Source organism: Octopus sinensis, linkage group LG17, assembly GCF_006345805.1.
Source record: "Octopus sinensis linkage group LG17, ASM634580v1, whole genome shotgun sequence".
NCBI classification, from domain to species: domain Eukaryota; kingdom Metazoa; phylum Mollusca; class Cephalopoda; order Octopoda; family Octopodidae; genus Octopus; species Octopus sinensis.
Window position 1 is genome coordinate 4,765,831 of NC_043013.1, and position 17,217 is coordinate 4,783,047.

The 17,217-nt window shown below is 39.8% G+C and overlaps 1 protein-coding gene across 1 annotated transcript; it reads right to left on the reverse strand.

The window, feature by feature from the left end:
• Positions 1–1,504: 1,504 nt before the first annotated feature.
• LOC115220850 (dolichyl-diphosphooligosaccharide--protein glycosyltransferase subunit dad1) lies at positions 1,505–12,234 on the reverse strand. The gene is made up of 3 exons (XM_029791028.2): positions 11,898–12,234; positions 5,408–5,557; positions 1,505–1,596 (listed from the first exon to the last, which is right to left on the reverse strand). Exons 1-2 carry the CDS (start codon positions 12,106–12,108, stop codon positions 5,427–5,429), a joined length of 342 nt encoding a protein of 113 aa, XP_029646888.1. The 5' UTR covers positions 12,109–12,234; the 3' UTR covers positions 1,505–1,596; positions 5,408–5,426.
• Positions 12,235–17,217: the final 4,983 nt, after the last annotated feature.

Here is a 17,217-nt window from a genome sequence, read left to right on the forward strand (position 1 = left end):
TTGGACACTGAGATTTCCTCTGCTTTCTTCGTGTTTATTATACATGCACCTCTACCACAGAGAAAGACTACTTTCTTTGTTAACCTTCCTGCTACTCCATTATACATCTTATGTGTCTTTAGCTTGCACTGTATGTAATCTCTATTTACATCTTTTCTACATATTGGGCAGGGTCATTTCCCTGAAGGGGTTTGAAATCTGCTTGCTTTCTTGCTTACTAGCATTTTAATCTTTGCTAAATTAACTCTAAGGCTTTTGTATATATGTGTGTGTGTGTGCGCACGTGCACACCCACACATATGGACATGCTTGCACTGTTGATTCTAGCTACAAGTCATCTCATAATCTACTCATGTGTACAAACAAAAACAACAAAATTTGTAGATGGACAGAAGAATCAATGTGTGCATAAACATACAGAAAATACAACTAAAAAACAGAAAAGAAAGAAATTTCAACTTAAAACCAGCGGGGATGGGAGATACATAATGCACAAAGAATATGTTTCTGTGTTTGGCCAAAAGCACATGATGCTAAATGTTTGGTCAACGACTAAGGTTAAGCAACGATGCACCACCTTACTGTAAGCAGAGAGGTCCAGTATCACATCAAGCTAGTACATGGAAATAACTGGCCTGATAATATGAGTACGTAATTAAAGAGGGCACTAAAAGGAGTGATAGTTACAATAGTTTGAGAAGCATATTCCTACAGTCTTCCAATTTAATTTTTGGTTTTACACAGAAATTGATAACAATGCCCAGCTTCCTGCTGGAATATGTAGATACCAAATATTACTTGTTCATAGTTTGGATCTGATGAGTATAAAGGCATATAGAGAGAAACCAACACATCTGTTTTTGAACTTCAGTTTGGTCTGAAAGTTACATAAGAGCAAGAACAAAATTAGCCACTATGCTATGTCAATATCTAAGCACAAACAAGGTTATATACATTATATATATATTTTTTTTTATTGCCCACAAGGGGCTAAACATAGAGGGGACAAACAAGGACAGACAAACGGATTAAGTTGATTACATCGACCTCAGTGCAAAACTGGTATTTTATTTATCAACCCCGAAAGGATGAAAGGCAAAGTCGACCTCGGCGGAATTTGAACTCAGAACGTATACATTATAATCAACTTTTAAACTTTACTGAGGATACTAACTGTATACAGCACATTTTCTGGTTGTACACCATTCAAGTGTCAAAGCAAGAACAATTCTAATAAGTAAGTGTTCTAAGTCCCATAGATAACTGATACTCAATTTTTTAACTCTCAATTGATTAATTAGTTAATGAAGATTTCATTACCAGTTGGAATTATATTTTGCATTTCCGTCCAACCCGTGCTAGTGCGGAAAACGGACGTTAAACGATGATGATGATGATGATGATGATTTGCTTGATGTTACAGACTTCAACAGCTTTTGGAAAAATTTGAAGGAAGAAATATCTGAAAAAACTTTAAATTGACAAACAAGTAAAGACAAAAAGATTTTAATGTTTCTTTTTTCAGATATATTTTTATTTATGTAAAAAGAAGATTGGCTAATGGCTGAATTATTGGTTGACATTTTCTTTCAGTTCCTACAAAAAAAAAAAAAAAAAGAATGAGGAAATATATAAAAAAATGATGTTTTTGTAAATATCAATGAAAACATTAGCACAGGCAAAGATACAATAAGACTTTGTTAACACATTTTTATTACATGTAAATATTCTTCTTTAGAATATTATAAATAAATAAATACATACATACATACATACACACACATATATATATATATATATCTTAATTTTTACTTGTTTCACTCATTAGAGAGTGACCGTGCAGGAGCACTGCATCAAAGTATTTTCGGTAAACAAAATGACCCCAGTACTTATTTTTTAAAGTCTGGTACTTATTCCATTGGTCTCTTTTGCTGAACCACTAAGGGGACAGGGATGCAAACAAACCAACACCAGTTGTCGAGGTTAGCCCAAGGCTACAGTAGAAGACACTAACCCAAGATGCCACACTGTACGACTGCACCTGGGACCATCTGGTTGGCAAGTCCTATCTAGAATGGAAATTTAGCTTTCAACTGCCAAAAGATGTGAAAATGATCCTAAATACCTATGAGCCATGGGGGGGCAATGAAGTCCATATTATCATAATTAACCCCTTACCCGGCAGAAACGAATATATGCGTTTTGACCGAAATCGTTTTTTTCCATCTCTGGCGAGTTAACTCGTCAAAAGATAGACTCGCCAAAATCGACAGCAAACGAGTTCCTTCGTCTAAAAACGGGTTAACTCGTTTCTGCCCAATGCCGTAATTTAAAATCAATATTATTGAATTAAAATTCATAATAAATAAGGTTTGAAATATACCTCGAAATCACCATTCAAAACATGGTAAAATAAAACAATTAAAAAATATGTCTGAAAAAATACATTTATTTTCAAAATAATTGTTGGGTAAGGGGTTAAGATGGAATGACAGAAGCAGTTAAATGTTGTTTTCATTCTAGAATTAAATCCTACCAACATCAATTCATGAGATGGAGAAAAGGGATTAAAAGCAACAGGCAAAATCCTAGATGTTTGCTATTTCTATTACTAATACTAACAAACTTAGATTTATAATATGGATAGAAAAGATATGTATGGCTGTGTGGTGAGAAGTTTGCTTCCCAACCACATGGTTCAGGGTTCAGTCCCACTGTGTGGCACCTTGGGCAAATGTCTTCTACTATAGCTTCAGGCTGACCAAAGCCTTGTGAGTGGATTTGGTAGATGGAAACTAAACGAAACCCATTATGTGTGTGTGTTGTCTTTCTGCTCAACCACTACTTGATAACTGGTGTTGGTGTGTTTACAATTCTATAACTTAGCAGTTTGACAAAAGAGACCAATACAATGAATACCAGGCTTTAAAGAACAAAGATACGTTAGACTAAAATCCTTCAAGGTGGTGCCCCAGCATGGCCAGTCTAATGATTGAATCAAGTAAAGCCCATTCAGAACATTCTCTAATAGTCACAGAAATGGTCATAGTTCAATTAATTAGGAAGAGAGTTAGTGTAGATGAGATGCAGCTTGGATTTGTGGAAGGCAAGAGCATGATTGATGCTATATTCCTGGTTAGGTAAATGCAGGAGAAGTATTGAGCCACATAAAAAGCATCCATGCCAGTTCTGCATAAATGCACCTGTGTCGGTGACACGTAAAATGCACCCAGCACACTTTGTTAAGTGGATGGTCTTAGGGAGGCCATCCAACCAAAGAAACCATGCTCCAACAGACAATTGGGGTCTGGACAGCTCCATATCAAACCATCCAACCCATGCCAGCATGGAAAACAGATGCTAAGCAATGACATGGATGATGTTGATGATCTAAGAGTCTAGATCAGTGTTTCCCAAACTTTTCACGCCAAGTTGTAATATCACCAAACTATTGGCCAAAAAATGCTCCATTGCTCACCTGTGTAAAAAAAAGAACCCAACACAACCCCACCCCAACCAACACAAAATCCCCTAGGACCCCCCCCCCCCTGTATCATTTGACACACACGCACTATATTGTAGACTCATTGCCCTGTTAGTGCTGTTCAGGCTAAATATGCGGTTGTTTACAAATCCCTTATTGTGGGTTTAGTTTTGCCATTAGTGTGAATAAAATTCTAACGTTAACTCTATATCATGCAGACAGGTTGACTTCTGGAAACTTGCGCTTCCTTTTACACTGATTTTTATTTTCCCCAAATGAACCACTGATCAGAAATACCAATGCAAAAATAATATAATGGAAAAATAAAACTTTTTTAATGAGAACCATGTGTCTGGTGCAGTGCAACTAGTGCGGATACATTCGGTTTCAAACTTGTCAACTTCAGCAGCAAGTCTCCTCATTGTATCACATCCAGTCCAATTCTTTTATGGGGAATGTTAAGTTCCAACAAGGTTAAAAGCAGATTCAACCAGGTATGAGATAGGGAGGGCAAGCAAAAGTAATATCAGATGTTTCCACAGATTGGGGTAAGAATTCAATATACTCAGATGGTACCACAATGAAGTGGATAGTGAAGTATCTTCAAAGAAAAATGTTCATATCGCCCACCATTTTCTACAAAACCACCCAACTGCAAGTTGAAATCACCCACTTTGGGAAGCTATGGTCTAGATCAGTGCTTTTTAAACTTTTTGCTGGAGCGGAACCCCAAGGAAACATTCCACTGGCTCGAGGAACCCCTGTGCAATAATTTAATAGTCTTATGCACACATATCTGCACAGGAGGATTAAAAATTACTGCCGATTTTAGCAGTTTTGTAACTTCTTGCGGAACCCTGGTTGAAAACCACTGGTCTAGATCATCATCATCTTCCTTATTATTGTTTAACATCCGCTGCCTAGATTTTAGACAAATTGTAAATTGAAAAATTGCTCAACTAAAAATAAAGACAAATTTTTTAGACATTATAGAATGTAAACAATAAAATTTAAGCAAATTTTATACGGAAAACACCATATACATAATACAGAACAAATATATAAGTGTCATTTCTTAAAATACATCCTGATAGTTCACAAAGTTGAAGTTCTTTCAAGGACTTGGTAAATAATATCTAAGAAGCAGATTAACAAATAACAGACAGTAATTTTTGTTTTTACAGGATTTTAATATCACAACCACCCCCACCACTGCCATGTTGTATTCCTCTGCTCATATCCTGTTTTACTATGCATTTCATTTTACAATTGCCACATTGAAGTCAAAATAGTGAATAGATTGGGTTTCTCAAACTCTTCATAACTTCATAGCTTTCACATGATAAATAAATATTACTTATAACATTGCCAGCGCCGCCTTGGCTGGCACGTTAAAAGCTTCAACCGATCGTGACCGATGCCGGACCCCCCCTGGCACCTGTGCAGGTGGCACGTAAAAAGCACCCACTACACTCGCGGAGTGGTTGGCGTTAGGAAGGGCATCCAGCCGTAGAAACTCTGCCAGATCAGACTGGAGCCTGGAGCAGCCCCTGGCTTCCCAGACCCCGGTCGAACCGTCCAACCCGTGCTAGCGCGGAAAACGGACGTTAAACGATGATGATGATGATGATGATGAGCATTAATTCTTCATTTGTTTCTAAGGAGATTACAGTGGTATAATATTAGTATGAAAATTCAATTCTATAAAACCTAGTTGAAAAGGACTTGAAAAAGTAAACTGGGACTACTTCAATGTTAAATATTATTTTAAAAAACAAAATTGAACTTTTGAACAAAATTCAATGAGCCAACATAAACTTTTATTTTTTTTAGAAAACTAAGGTTATGTATGACAAAAAGAGAAAAATATCGACAAAAACATTTAAATTCTAATTAGTCTAACATAAATAGTCTAACACTCACCAATGAAGAAATACAAAGTTCAACCAATAAAATTCATCACTACCAAATGAAGGATGATGTTGGCAAATGTAAAATCTGCAAAAGCTCTCTCAGGACTGATACTGGTGAAATCTGATTTATTTTGAGGATTTACCTGCAGTCGAAGACACACTGAAAGAATAAAAAAAATCAAGAAAATTCAAAATACTTGAGCTAAAAAACATATTGTGTGATATCTGGGACACATATACTATTAAATTAAATAAAAAGAGCTAATAAAACTAGTCAGAACCAGGAAGATTAATGGGGAAAGTAGACTTTCCTTGTGGTAGATGTGCAAGAGCATTAAACACTAGAAATTATGGGACATTTTCTCAAATATCCAGGACAATCCCCATTAATCTTGCAGACCCTAACCTGCTTGATATAGAATTAAATATTAATGTAATTAATATCTTGGAGGAAAATTTGAATATATCTATTTCTTTACTACCCACAAGGGGCTAAACAAGGACAGACAAACGGATTAAGTCGATTATATCAACCCCAGTGCGTAACTGGTACTTATTTAATCGACCCCGAAAGGACGAAAGGCAAAGTCGACCTCCAGGGCCCCGTCTCTCCTTTCCCTTTTTTCCTATAAAAAGGGAGGCTTTGTAAGCACTTCAAACAAATAGTGTGATTATAATAACCAACCAAAAATATGAAAAATTTAACACAATCTCTCGTGGTGACTGATTTTGATGTGTTCTGGTGGTTGCTTGTTTTAATGTTTCTTTTTCTGCTGATTATTTCATCAACTCTGTGTTGTTGGTGTTTATGGCTGTGACCATCGTTTCTGTGGTGTTGGCATTTGAAGAAATGTCTTCAGGAGTTGTGTATCTCCCTGCTTTATTGGTGTTTGCTCCTCTTCCTCCTTCATTTTCTGACTATCTGCCATTCCTCACTACTTTCATCTTCCAACGAAAGGTCTGAGGAATCGGAAGAGGGTAAGGGCATGTTATAAGTGTCTGTGTGTTTCTGTAAGTGGCTGTGTTGTTGCTGGTTATTTGTGTGAGGTGTATGTGATATAGGGGAGGGGCAATTAGTTTTTGAATCTTCTTTTGTTTTTCCTGTATCTTCACTTCTTGGTGTTTTTCCAGGAGTTGTTTTGTTGTCGATTATTGGTGATCTTTTTTTTTATTGTCTTTTGTGTTGAAGGTGGTGTGGGTAGCATGGTTTTATTCCAGGTTTTTGGTACTGGTTGTTGTTGTTCTTTTTTTTTTTGCGGCAGTTGGACAATCATTTTTCAGATGTGTCTCACTGTTACACAAATAACACCATGGCTGCCTGCCCTCCACCACTACATACAACTTGTATGCTTCTGCTAATTGAATACTTGTGGGTAATTTATTAATCAATTCTTGATCGATCTGTAAAAGGATCTCCAGTGTTTTACCCACCCAGTCTTGCTGTTCGAGGACAGCAATTTCTAAAATGTTAGCTTCCTCCATTTCGAAGCAGATGGCAGATAATAACCATTGCATCTCTACCTCTGAATGCACATTCTTTATTGTCACCTTTGTGACTCTCTGCTCAAGATAACTGGGTATCATTATTAACTGGTCTGTGCGAAGAGTGAGTGTTGAGAATTGTTTTGCTAGGTTTTCACAGTGAAAATGCACTTGAACAGTGGCAAATTTATGCCACCAATTGATGTATTCTTTACGTGCCCTTACAGGGCAAACGCATTTTTCAATGTTTTCTTGCACTGCATTCTCAGGTTTTTTTGTTTTTGTACTCAATATTTTTTTAGATGATGGGGGTTTTTTGGGTTTGTTCCGATATATTCTGAGGGATGTGTAAATGTAAATTTTCGCCTTCTTTTGTGAGCAGTGTTTTTGTCCCTTTGATTTGTTGGACAGTGAATGATACAATCGTTTTTTTTTTTTGTTTTATTACTTCAGAGAAATATTTGTCTTTTTTGGTGGTGGTGGTGGCAGCGGCAGTGGTGGCAGAGGTGTCAGTTGTAGCATTCGAAGGTGAAGTTGTAGTGGTGGTGTTGGTGTACATGGAGTTCATAGTGTACGACTTTGCGACAATATCGTTGTTGGTGGTGGTATTGGCATTCATGTGTACGTTTGAATTCGTTTGTGTGAGATTTCTCTTTTCCTTCCTTCTTTCATGAAGTTGTGGTGAAGGCAGTATAGGAAACTCAATATCAAACAGTTTCCAAGGAGACCGGCATTTGTTACAAAACTGTCTTCATGACTTGAGGATGCCATCGTCGAATGTAAAATGGCTAAGCAAGCCAAAAACAAACTCAGGAAATCAGGAAACACGCCACATAGGGCAGGTTTCCTATGGAAACAATTTGCACAATCAAATCTATTAGTTGTTGCACAACTTTTACATATAAAATATTATACAAGACACACTTTTGAAGGCAGGATAAAAGCAAACTTACTATGAGTTGATGTGACTATCGTCCGTCCATAAGATAGATAGACAGATAGATAGATAACTTTCTGTATTGGCCACACAGGGCTGAACACAGAGGGAACAAATACAAATACAGAGCTTTTCTTTTCGAAAATGAAAAAGAAAAAAAGGGTGGGAGAGTAAAATTCCAAGTTGGGGTGGGGGGAAGTGATCAAAAGGGATCGTGCATCACAAGAAATTTTTTAAATGTAAGAAACAAGATTAGGTTTATCTGTGAAAAGAAAAGCCTATGGAAAAGACCATGGTAACCTCAGACAGACAGGGAATAAACACGAGAGCAAAGTGCTCTCTCTCTCCCTTTTTTCGATTTACTGGATCATACTCAAAGTGGTTTCTTTGCTCGCATGCACCATCTTTGCTACATTCACCCACCTTTTTTTGAAACTTTCACGAGACAAAACCTGCCTCTCCATTCTCACCTTCCTTTTCAAGTGGTACTTGAAAAAGTTGATGAGCAATTAGCCAGAGAGGTAAGTGTTTGTTTCTAATCTTTTCACTCGAGTCCACCACACACATTCTTTCACCATGGCCACCAGTACGATGAAGTCTGCCTTGCCTTCCTGGTTGAGTGAAGGTGGCAGAGCAATTGCCACGATAGACTCAGCTGACAGGCGGACTCGTCCCACACGTGACAGCAGCCGTTCAGCATAAGCCCACAGGTCCGAAATGGCTGGACACTGCATGAGTGCGTGCAGAACAGTGTCATCGCTTTGACTGCATCTCAGGCAAGTCGGTCCTGTGTGTCTCAAACCATGCCTGTAGAGCTTATCCCGAACAGGTAATGCTTTTCGATAGCACTACCAGGCCAGGGATCTTTGGTGATTGTCCATAAGTCCCGGCCCGAAAGTTGTCCTGAACAGGAGGGTTAGGTGTTCCTCATCGACGCCCAGATTCTGCCCGAGAACGTCATCGCACCTCCCCTCTACTAATCCTCTATAGAACACCTTTGTTGTAATGAAGTTGCACAAGTTTGGTCCCGGATGGCAGAGTTGCTTGAGAGCAAAGCGACACTCGCAGTGCCATTCGCCTAGCCTCGGTCTGTTTGATCCACAACAGCAGTTTGGCCAAGGAGACAAGCTGCAAGAAAGCACGCCACACAAACGGCAACCACACCTGTTCACCATCGTCTATGAAGCGCTGGAGATGTCCCAGTCTCAGCATATGTTTGTGCATCATCAACCACACCATGCCTAGCCCTCCATTTAGCGGGTGTTGACAGCAAATGGATCGCCTAACCATCAAAATGCTTCCCTTCCACAAGAAGTGGAAGAGTGTGTTCCAGTTTGGTGATGGTAGGGTCAGGACAAGGCACGACGGTCAGACGGTACTCGATGACAGATGCAATGTATGCATTCACCACCTCCGCCCGACCTTTTAGGGATAGCTTCCTCTTGGCCAATTGCTGGGTGAGAGTGGTCACCCTAGTCGTTATTTTGCCCCAATTCTGCGTTTACAGGTCGAGACCAAACCAGACTCCAAGCAATTTAACCAGTCCATCGGTCCAGCGTCCCACGATGGAGACGTTGTTGGACAGCATGGGCTTGCTTCTCCAGATGCTGAGCCGCAAGCCCACTGACTTTTCTCAGTTAATTTTTGCTCCCATTACCACTTCATATTCTTTTAGTGTCTTGGGTCGATGTGCTTGTGGCTCAACACTATGATGGTGACATCGTCCGCATATGCAGAGATGCTCCTCCCGCATCCCAGCTCTCGTGGGATGACCATCAGCATCGCCAACTTCCACAATAATGGCTCAAGAGTCAATATATACAGAAGCAACGAGAGGGGGCATCCTTGACGAACTGAATGCATGATATTAAATGGTCTGGATAGATGACCATTTATGCGAACTACCAAGCGGATGCCACTGTATAAAGCAGCAATCCAACCGTGGAAGATGGGACCAAAACCAGCTGCTTTAAGGACAGCCTCCAAGTAGCAATGGTCTACCCTATCGAAAGCTTTTGATTGATCCAAATTGATCAGCGCCCCACCCATGCCAGGATCCTTAGCTACCCTGTCTATGATGTAGCACATCAGATGGAGGTTGTCATGGATACTCCTACCCGGCACGACGCACATTTGCACCTTGTCAACTAGTTTCTCGATGACAAGCGCCAACCTCTCGGCTAACACCTTGGCCAAAATTTTCAAATCTGCATTGAACAGAGTGATGGGCCTGAAGTTATCTATGATGCTCCCCTTGTTTGGATCTTTCTTTAGTAGTGCCACTGCTCGTCGCTTTACAAAGACGGGGATACTCCCATTTTGCTGCCATGATGCCCCCAAACAAGTCTGGCATATGACAATAAAGTTTGTAGGGCAGACCATCCAAGCATGGTGACTTGTCTCTCGCACAGCCTGCCATCGCATCCCGTACATCCGGCAGTTTCAAATAGGTTTGAAACTGCCCCTAGGGGTCAATTCCTCCCTTGAAAACACGCTCAAATGAAAGCTGGGTGCGTTACACACCTTATGTGCAAAAATTGAAACAAAATGTATGCAATAAAAGGTTGAAAAAAGGGGTTACCTGCGGAGCCGATTTGACATCACGTAGGTCGGTCGGTTAGTAGATAGATGGATAGAAAGATAAAACCTGCATGGTGTATAATCTGTGGATAGTTGTTAGGGTTAATCATGTGCATACTTTTGGATCAAAGACCTCTATCAGACATTCTCTCTATTTGCATTTTTGTTCTTAGAGTGGCCATCCCTGGTCCTGCTAAAAGGCTCTGCTCTGGAAGCACTAGATGTACTTCCAGCCATGGTATAGTTAGGGCTGGGTGCTATCTTCTTAATGAAGTGTGCTTCCGTGAGTCTGAGGTTGACTGTAGCTATATCCCTCACCAGTATACAGGTGGAAAAATCCCTACTACATTGCTGGTGGTGTGGCCTCAAGGAGATACTGCTTCACCCTTAGGTGAAGCTGAGAGTGAAGTAATATCTTCTTGAGGTCATTCTACGGATGTATAAAGAGATAGATATGAATGTCTTCCTGGGGCTAAAAACAACAGTAACACCATCTTCTAAAAAAGACTGAAAAACTTGGGGGGGGGGATAAGTTTTGAAATACCGATATAATTTTTTTTTTTGCAAATTCGGAATCTCCGCAGTCAAAAAGGTGGATTTCTGTAGAAAGAAAAATACATAAAATAACCGAAAGGGGGGGTGCAGTCCATGTCCTTTAACTCCGCCAACGAACATATGGGCGTTCTTTGTACTTTAGTCTATTTTTGTTTCAACAATCTGTCTTGTAATTCTTTTACAAATTTACATCGAACTTCGGCTGATTAGACAGAAATCTGTCTACCCGAAGAGATTAGCGAAATAATGTTACTGAAAAGTTTCACTTTACTCCTTATTTTATTGATCCTGAAATGTTGAAAGGTAAAGATCAGTCATTGCTAATATGCCACCTTAGGCACTCTTTCATCAATTCAACGGATTTCGAAAATGGTATTTTAAAGCATTATTCTTTATCCAAAGTATATCAATCATATACGATGGTGTAAACAACGCAACCGCCTGTTGATGCTGCAGATCGAACTTAGCGGTTCAACCTATTATGTCCTATGCCTCTGCTCGAACCCTGTTGATGTGTGTTGAATACAATGCTGCTGCCTTCTCGTGACAAGTAAAAAATTTTATTGACCACTCGACGGAACCTCAGCGAGATATAGTTTGAAATCGCGAAATACGAGTCACTCCTTCAGCAAACAGTAAAACCATTTTCACTGCTTTGCCTTTCATCCTTTCGGGGTCGATAAATAAAGCACAAGTTTCGCACTGGGGGGTCGATGTAATCGACTTAATCCCTTTGTCTGTCCTTGTTTGTCCCCTCTATGTTTAGCCCCTTGTGGGCAGTAAATAAAGAATTATATATACTAAACTATACCAGAATCTGAAATCAATCAACGGATGAATTTCAAGACTTTCTTTCCGAAGCTGGTCTCATATTTATGTCGTAAAAAAAAATAGGATGCAACCTGAATAAAGAAAATTAACATTTCATACAATAAAATAAACTTACCAGCGAGAATGAATGATCCTACACTTGATATAAAACCGGAGAGGAATGAATTAAACGGGAAGGTGCCAACCACACAAATGTACAAAAACTGCATCACGCCCGTGAGGAAAACATAGACGAGATATGCATCTATAATCTTAAGTTTCTTCGGCGTGTTTGCGATGTATTCGTCCCAAAATTTGGTCAGAACATTTAATATTTTTTCCGGCATGTTTCTTCTAAAAAGGTTTTCTAAAAAGGTTCTGCAATGATGCCTTATTTACACTCGGAAAATGCGTAACGAAGGAAAGCGGACGTAGCTGAAATGCGACAACGTCAACGTGGCAATGGATTCTCGTATTGCGAGAGTTGAGCGAGATTTCGTTGCTGCTTTCGTTTCACGTGTATTTTACCGAAATTTGCGGGAATCGTCACAGATATGAAAATTTGTTAGGAATTTCGGGCATCACATTTTTTTGTCAATGGGCAGTTATGATTGCTGTTGCCAAATGAAATATTGGTACTACTAGCAAACAGTGGTCCCGGTGCGCGCGCACGCGCTAGCTAGTCGTAAGTAGTCGATCCTAAATAATTTTTTAAACTAAGTAAATAAATTATTTTTATAAACAAACTAAGGTTAGGGTTAGAGTTAAAAAATTAGGGTTAGGGTTAAAAAATTAGGTTTAGGGTTAGGGTTAAGGTTAAACAGTCGTAGGATCCACTACTTACGACTAGCTAGCACGGATGCGCTTGTGCGCGCCCCGGGACCACTGTTCGCTAGTTGTACCTGAAATATATTCGAAAGGAGCTGAATTGGTTAATGTTTACTTAAACATCCGGCCACTACAACAAAAGAAAAAAATGTGTATTAAATGAATATGAAAACTGAAATTTGCGCCAACGAACTGGGGGGATGAGGAGAGAACTTTCAAAAAATTCACAAGATCCGATTTTTTTTTCCTCATAACTTTAAGGAATATGGATATCGGATCTTTTCGGTTTGAACGGCAGTTTTTAACATAATGTACATAAACCCAAACTGTTTCTTAAATGAGAGACTTATTCATATGACACAGAATGTTTTTTAGCTCAATAGATGTCAGTGATTGGTTGAAATTGCAGAAATTGAAGGTAAAAAACAACAAATATCTTACAAACTATAGAATTTTCTCAATAAAGCCAAGAGAAAAAGATGTTTTATAAACACATTCTACCAGTATACGAAGTTTAAAATTTTTTAGTTACCTAGAAATTATGTTAAAAACTGCCGTTCAAACCGAAAAGATCCAAACCTTTTTTCTATGACTTTTGCATCTTGTTAATTTTCAGAAAGTCCCCTCCCCACCTGCTGGTTAATTGGTGCAAATTTTTGTTTTCCCATTCGTTTAATACACATTTTATACTTTTTTTTTTCTTTTTTGGTGTCCAGGTGTTAAAGTAAACATTAATAACCACTGAATTCGTCAAAAGCAGAAGCTAAAATATAACTAAGAATGCCTAGTTGAAGCTAACTAACGTGCTAAATATAAAACCCGTGTCGTCAAAAATGAGATCAGTTTTATTGATTACAAAATAGTTCAAAACAACTGGAGAAACGCTTGATAGATTCCTCTAATAGGGAAAAAATAAAGTCCCTTTCTTTTTCCATCTAAGACTCATAAACTCGTGTGGTGTTTTCAGACCCCCTGCTCATAAAACCCCAAGCTTATACCCTTCCATTCAGTCATGTCTGACGATAGCTTGCTTCTCCACATTTTTCAGCACATAACCATTCTGAAACAGGAACCGACTGTTATCTAACTAAATATATGATATTGTATAAATCACACCATACATCATCATCATCCTTTAACATCTGTTTTCCATGATGGCATGACCCGGAGGACGGAATGACCAGAGCTGGGAATCTGCACCAGATTCCAGTTTGATTTGGCTCGGTTTCTATGGCTGGATGCCCTTCCTAACATCAACCATTTTACACTGTATACCAACAGCACAAGTGCTTTTTCCTATGTGGCACCAGCACGAGTGCTTTTTACATGGCACTGGCACAGAACTCTTGCAGTCCAATCATTTACACCAGGGGATGTAGCTTTAAAACTTCAGCAGTGAAGTCCAGGGCTTCTTGAGTACAGCTAGCTGCCAAGTATATTGGTCCCTTATATATATATCTCATCATCATTTAACGTCCGTTCTCCATGCTAGCATGGGTTGGACGGTTCAACTGGGGTCTGGGAAGCCAGAAGGCTGCACCAGGCTCCAGTCTGATCTGGCAGTGTTTCTACAGCTGGATGCTCTTCCTAACGCCAACCACTCCGTGAGTGTAGTGGGTGCTTTTTACGTGCCAGGCAAGGCTGACAACGGCCACGATTGGATTGGTGCTTTTTACGTGCCACCGGCACGGAAGCCAGTCAAGGCGGTGCTGGCATCGGCCATGTTCGGATGGTGCTTTTTACGTGCCACCGGCATGGAAGCCAGTCGAGGCGGTACTGGCATCGGCCACGTTTGGATGGTGCTTTTTGTGTGTGCATATTTATATATGTATGTATACACACAAACACATATGTACATCCATACACCCACGCAAACAAAACACTTGTATCTACATACACATACACATGCAGACACAACTATATATATATATATATATATATATATATTACAGGATAGTCATTTTTCTTTTTGCCAAATAAACACATGCACTGAATATTCGTTCACTCATTTATTAATGTTCTTATTTTATAATACACACAAACTCGAGTTTCTGGGCATTGACGCGTCAGAAACTCAAGTCCGTGTGTATCATAAGTTGAAGACGGGAAGGATGGCTTCCCTTTGCAAACACTGATAGGGCACAGAAAGTGTGTCTATAGCCAGCTGGAGGAGGTGTCCTCCTGGGACTACAAACTACAGTAGCATCCACCCTTAGGGGTTAGCCATATTTAAATGGCATATGTACGTCACGATGTGTTGTAGCTACTGTTTATAACTTGCTCTGACATTCATTATTGCTTGCTTACACTTTTTCGATATCAGTGTCTATCGATACTGGAAAAAGTATAAGTGTTTGTGAAGGGAACCTGCTTCTTATTTCATACATTGTCTGGAAATCTTTTGTCACATATTGGTGACCTCTTCAGTGACCCTTTCCATCCACCTGTATCCTCCAGCTCCATCTAGTCCATTTCCAGACAATGGACATAAGATGAAATAAGAACAATAATAAGCGAGTGAAAAATGAATATATAGTGTGTGTGTTTATTTGGCAAAAAAAAAAAATTACCATTAGGTGCAGGAGTGGCTGTGTGGTAAGTAGCTTGTTTACCTACCACATGGTTCCAGGTTCAGTCCCACTGCATGGCACCTTGGGCAAGTGTCTTCTACTATAGCCTTGGGCTGACCAATGCCTTGTGAGTGGATTTGGTAGACGGAAACTGAAAGAAGCCCGTCGTATATATGTATATATATATATATGTTTGTGTGTCTGTGTTTGTCCCCCTAGCATTGCTTGACAACCGATGCTGGTGTGTTTATGTCCCTGTTACTTAGCGATTCGGCAAAAGAGACCAATAGAATAAGTACTGGGCTTACAAAAGAATAAGTCCCGGGGTCGAGTTGCTCGATTAAAGGTGGTATTCCAGCATGGCCGCAGTCAAATGACTGAAACAAGTAAAAGAGTCAAAAGAGTATTCCGAAATATAACAATATCTGTTTCAACAGAGTTTCATATCGGAAATCTTATAACACAGCTGGCATGGGTTGGACAATTTGACATGGAGCTGGCCAGCTGTTCAGACTCTAATTGTCTGTCGTGGCATGGTTTCTACAGCTGGATGCCCTTCCTAATGCCAACCACTTAATAGAATCTGCTGAGTGTTTCTTATGTGCCACTGGCATGGGTATATTTACACAGCACTGGCCCAGGTGCATTTACATAGGACTGTCATGGGGGGGGGGGGCATTTACACAGTGATTTTACTTAGCTTGATGCATCATATACCGCAGATTGCCACATCTCCTGGTCCCCTTTCATTTCCTTAGTGAGGCTCAGCATCCAAAGATCCTTTCTCTTCATGTTGTCCCATGTCTACCTGAATCTACCCCTTCCACAATTAGAGCTCAGTACTTCTTTATGCAGCTGTCCTCATCCATATGAATCACATGACCATACCAGCATAGTCTTCTCTCTTGCTCACAGCATTCGATACCTCTTATACCCAGTTTTCCTCTTAATTATTTGCAATCTGTCGTGCATGCACACTGACATTACCCATCCAGTGGAGCATGCTAGCTTCATTTCTTTCAAGCCTTCACATTTCCTCTGCGGTCAAAGTCCTCTGCGGTCACTGCCATATAACACATGCGTCATACACTCTGCCTCTCACTCTGAGGGGGAGACCTTCAGTTACCAACAAAGGTAGAAACTCTCTGACCTTTGCCCAGCCTATTCCTATTCTAGTAACAACACTTTCAGAACTTCCTCCTCCACTGCTAATTTGGACTCCTAGGTAACAGAAGCTATCTACTACTTCTATTGTCATTGCGTTTTTAGTGCTTATTGTACCTATACATTTGCCACACACAAAGACTATATTTTCTATATGCTCTATTAAACTTCCTGTAATACCACTACACCTCTTACATGTCCAAAGCTAGCACTGAGTACAACACATGGAGTTTCTACTAATACCCTTCTTACATATCAAGCAGGTTCATCTCCCAGAAGGGGCTTGTGACTTGTCTGTTTTCCTAGGACTTGGGTTTTCACTAAATTAATTCTAAGGTCCTTAGATTCCAGGCTTTACTTCCACACCTGAAATTTCTTATCAAGGTCAGGTAGTGATTCAGCTATAAGAACTAGATCATCAGCATACAGGAGCTCCCAGGGACAGTCCATCATGAATTCCTCTGTTAAGGCCTGGAAGACTAAGATAAACAAGATGGGGCTCATAACTGAGCCTTTATTTATCAAAAAATGCTATGACGATAAAAATAAACCTTCTTTTGTATAATGTTATTCAATAAAGTTACCTAAAGGCGCAGGAGTGGCTGTGTGGTAAGTAGCTTGCTAAGAAGGCGGCGAGCTGGCAGAAACGTTAGCACGCCGGGCGAAATGAGTAGCCGTATTTCGTCTGCCGTTACGTTCTGAGTTAAAATTCCGCCGAGGTCGTCTTTGCCTTTCATCCTTTCGGGGTCGATTAAATAAGTACCAGTTACGCACTGGGGTCGATATGATCGACTTAATTCGTATGTCTGTCCTTGTTTGTCCCCTCTGTGTTTAGCCCCTTGTGGGTAGTAAAGAAAAAAGTAAGTAGCTTGCTAACCAACCACATGCTTCCGG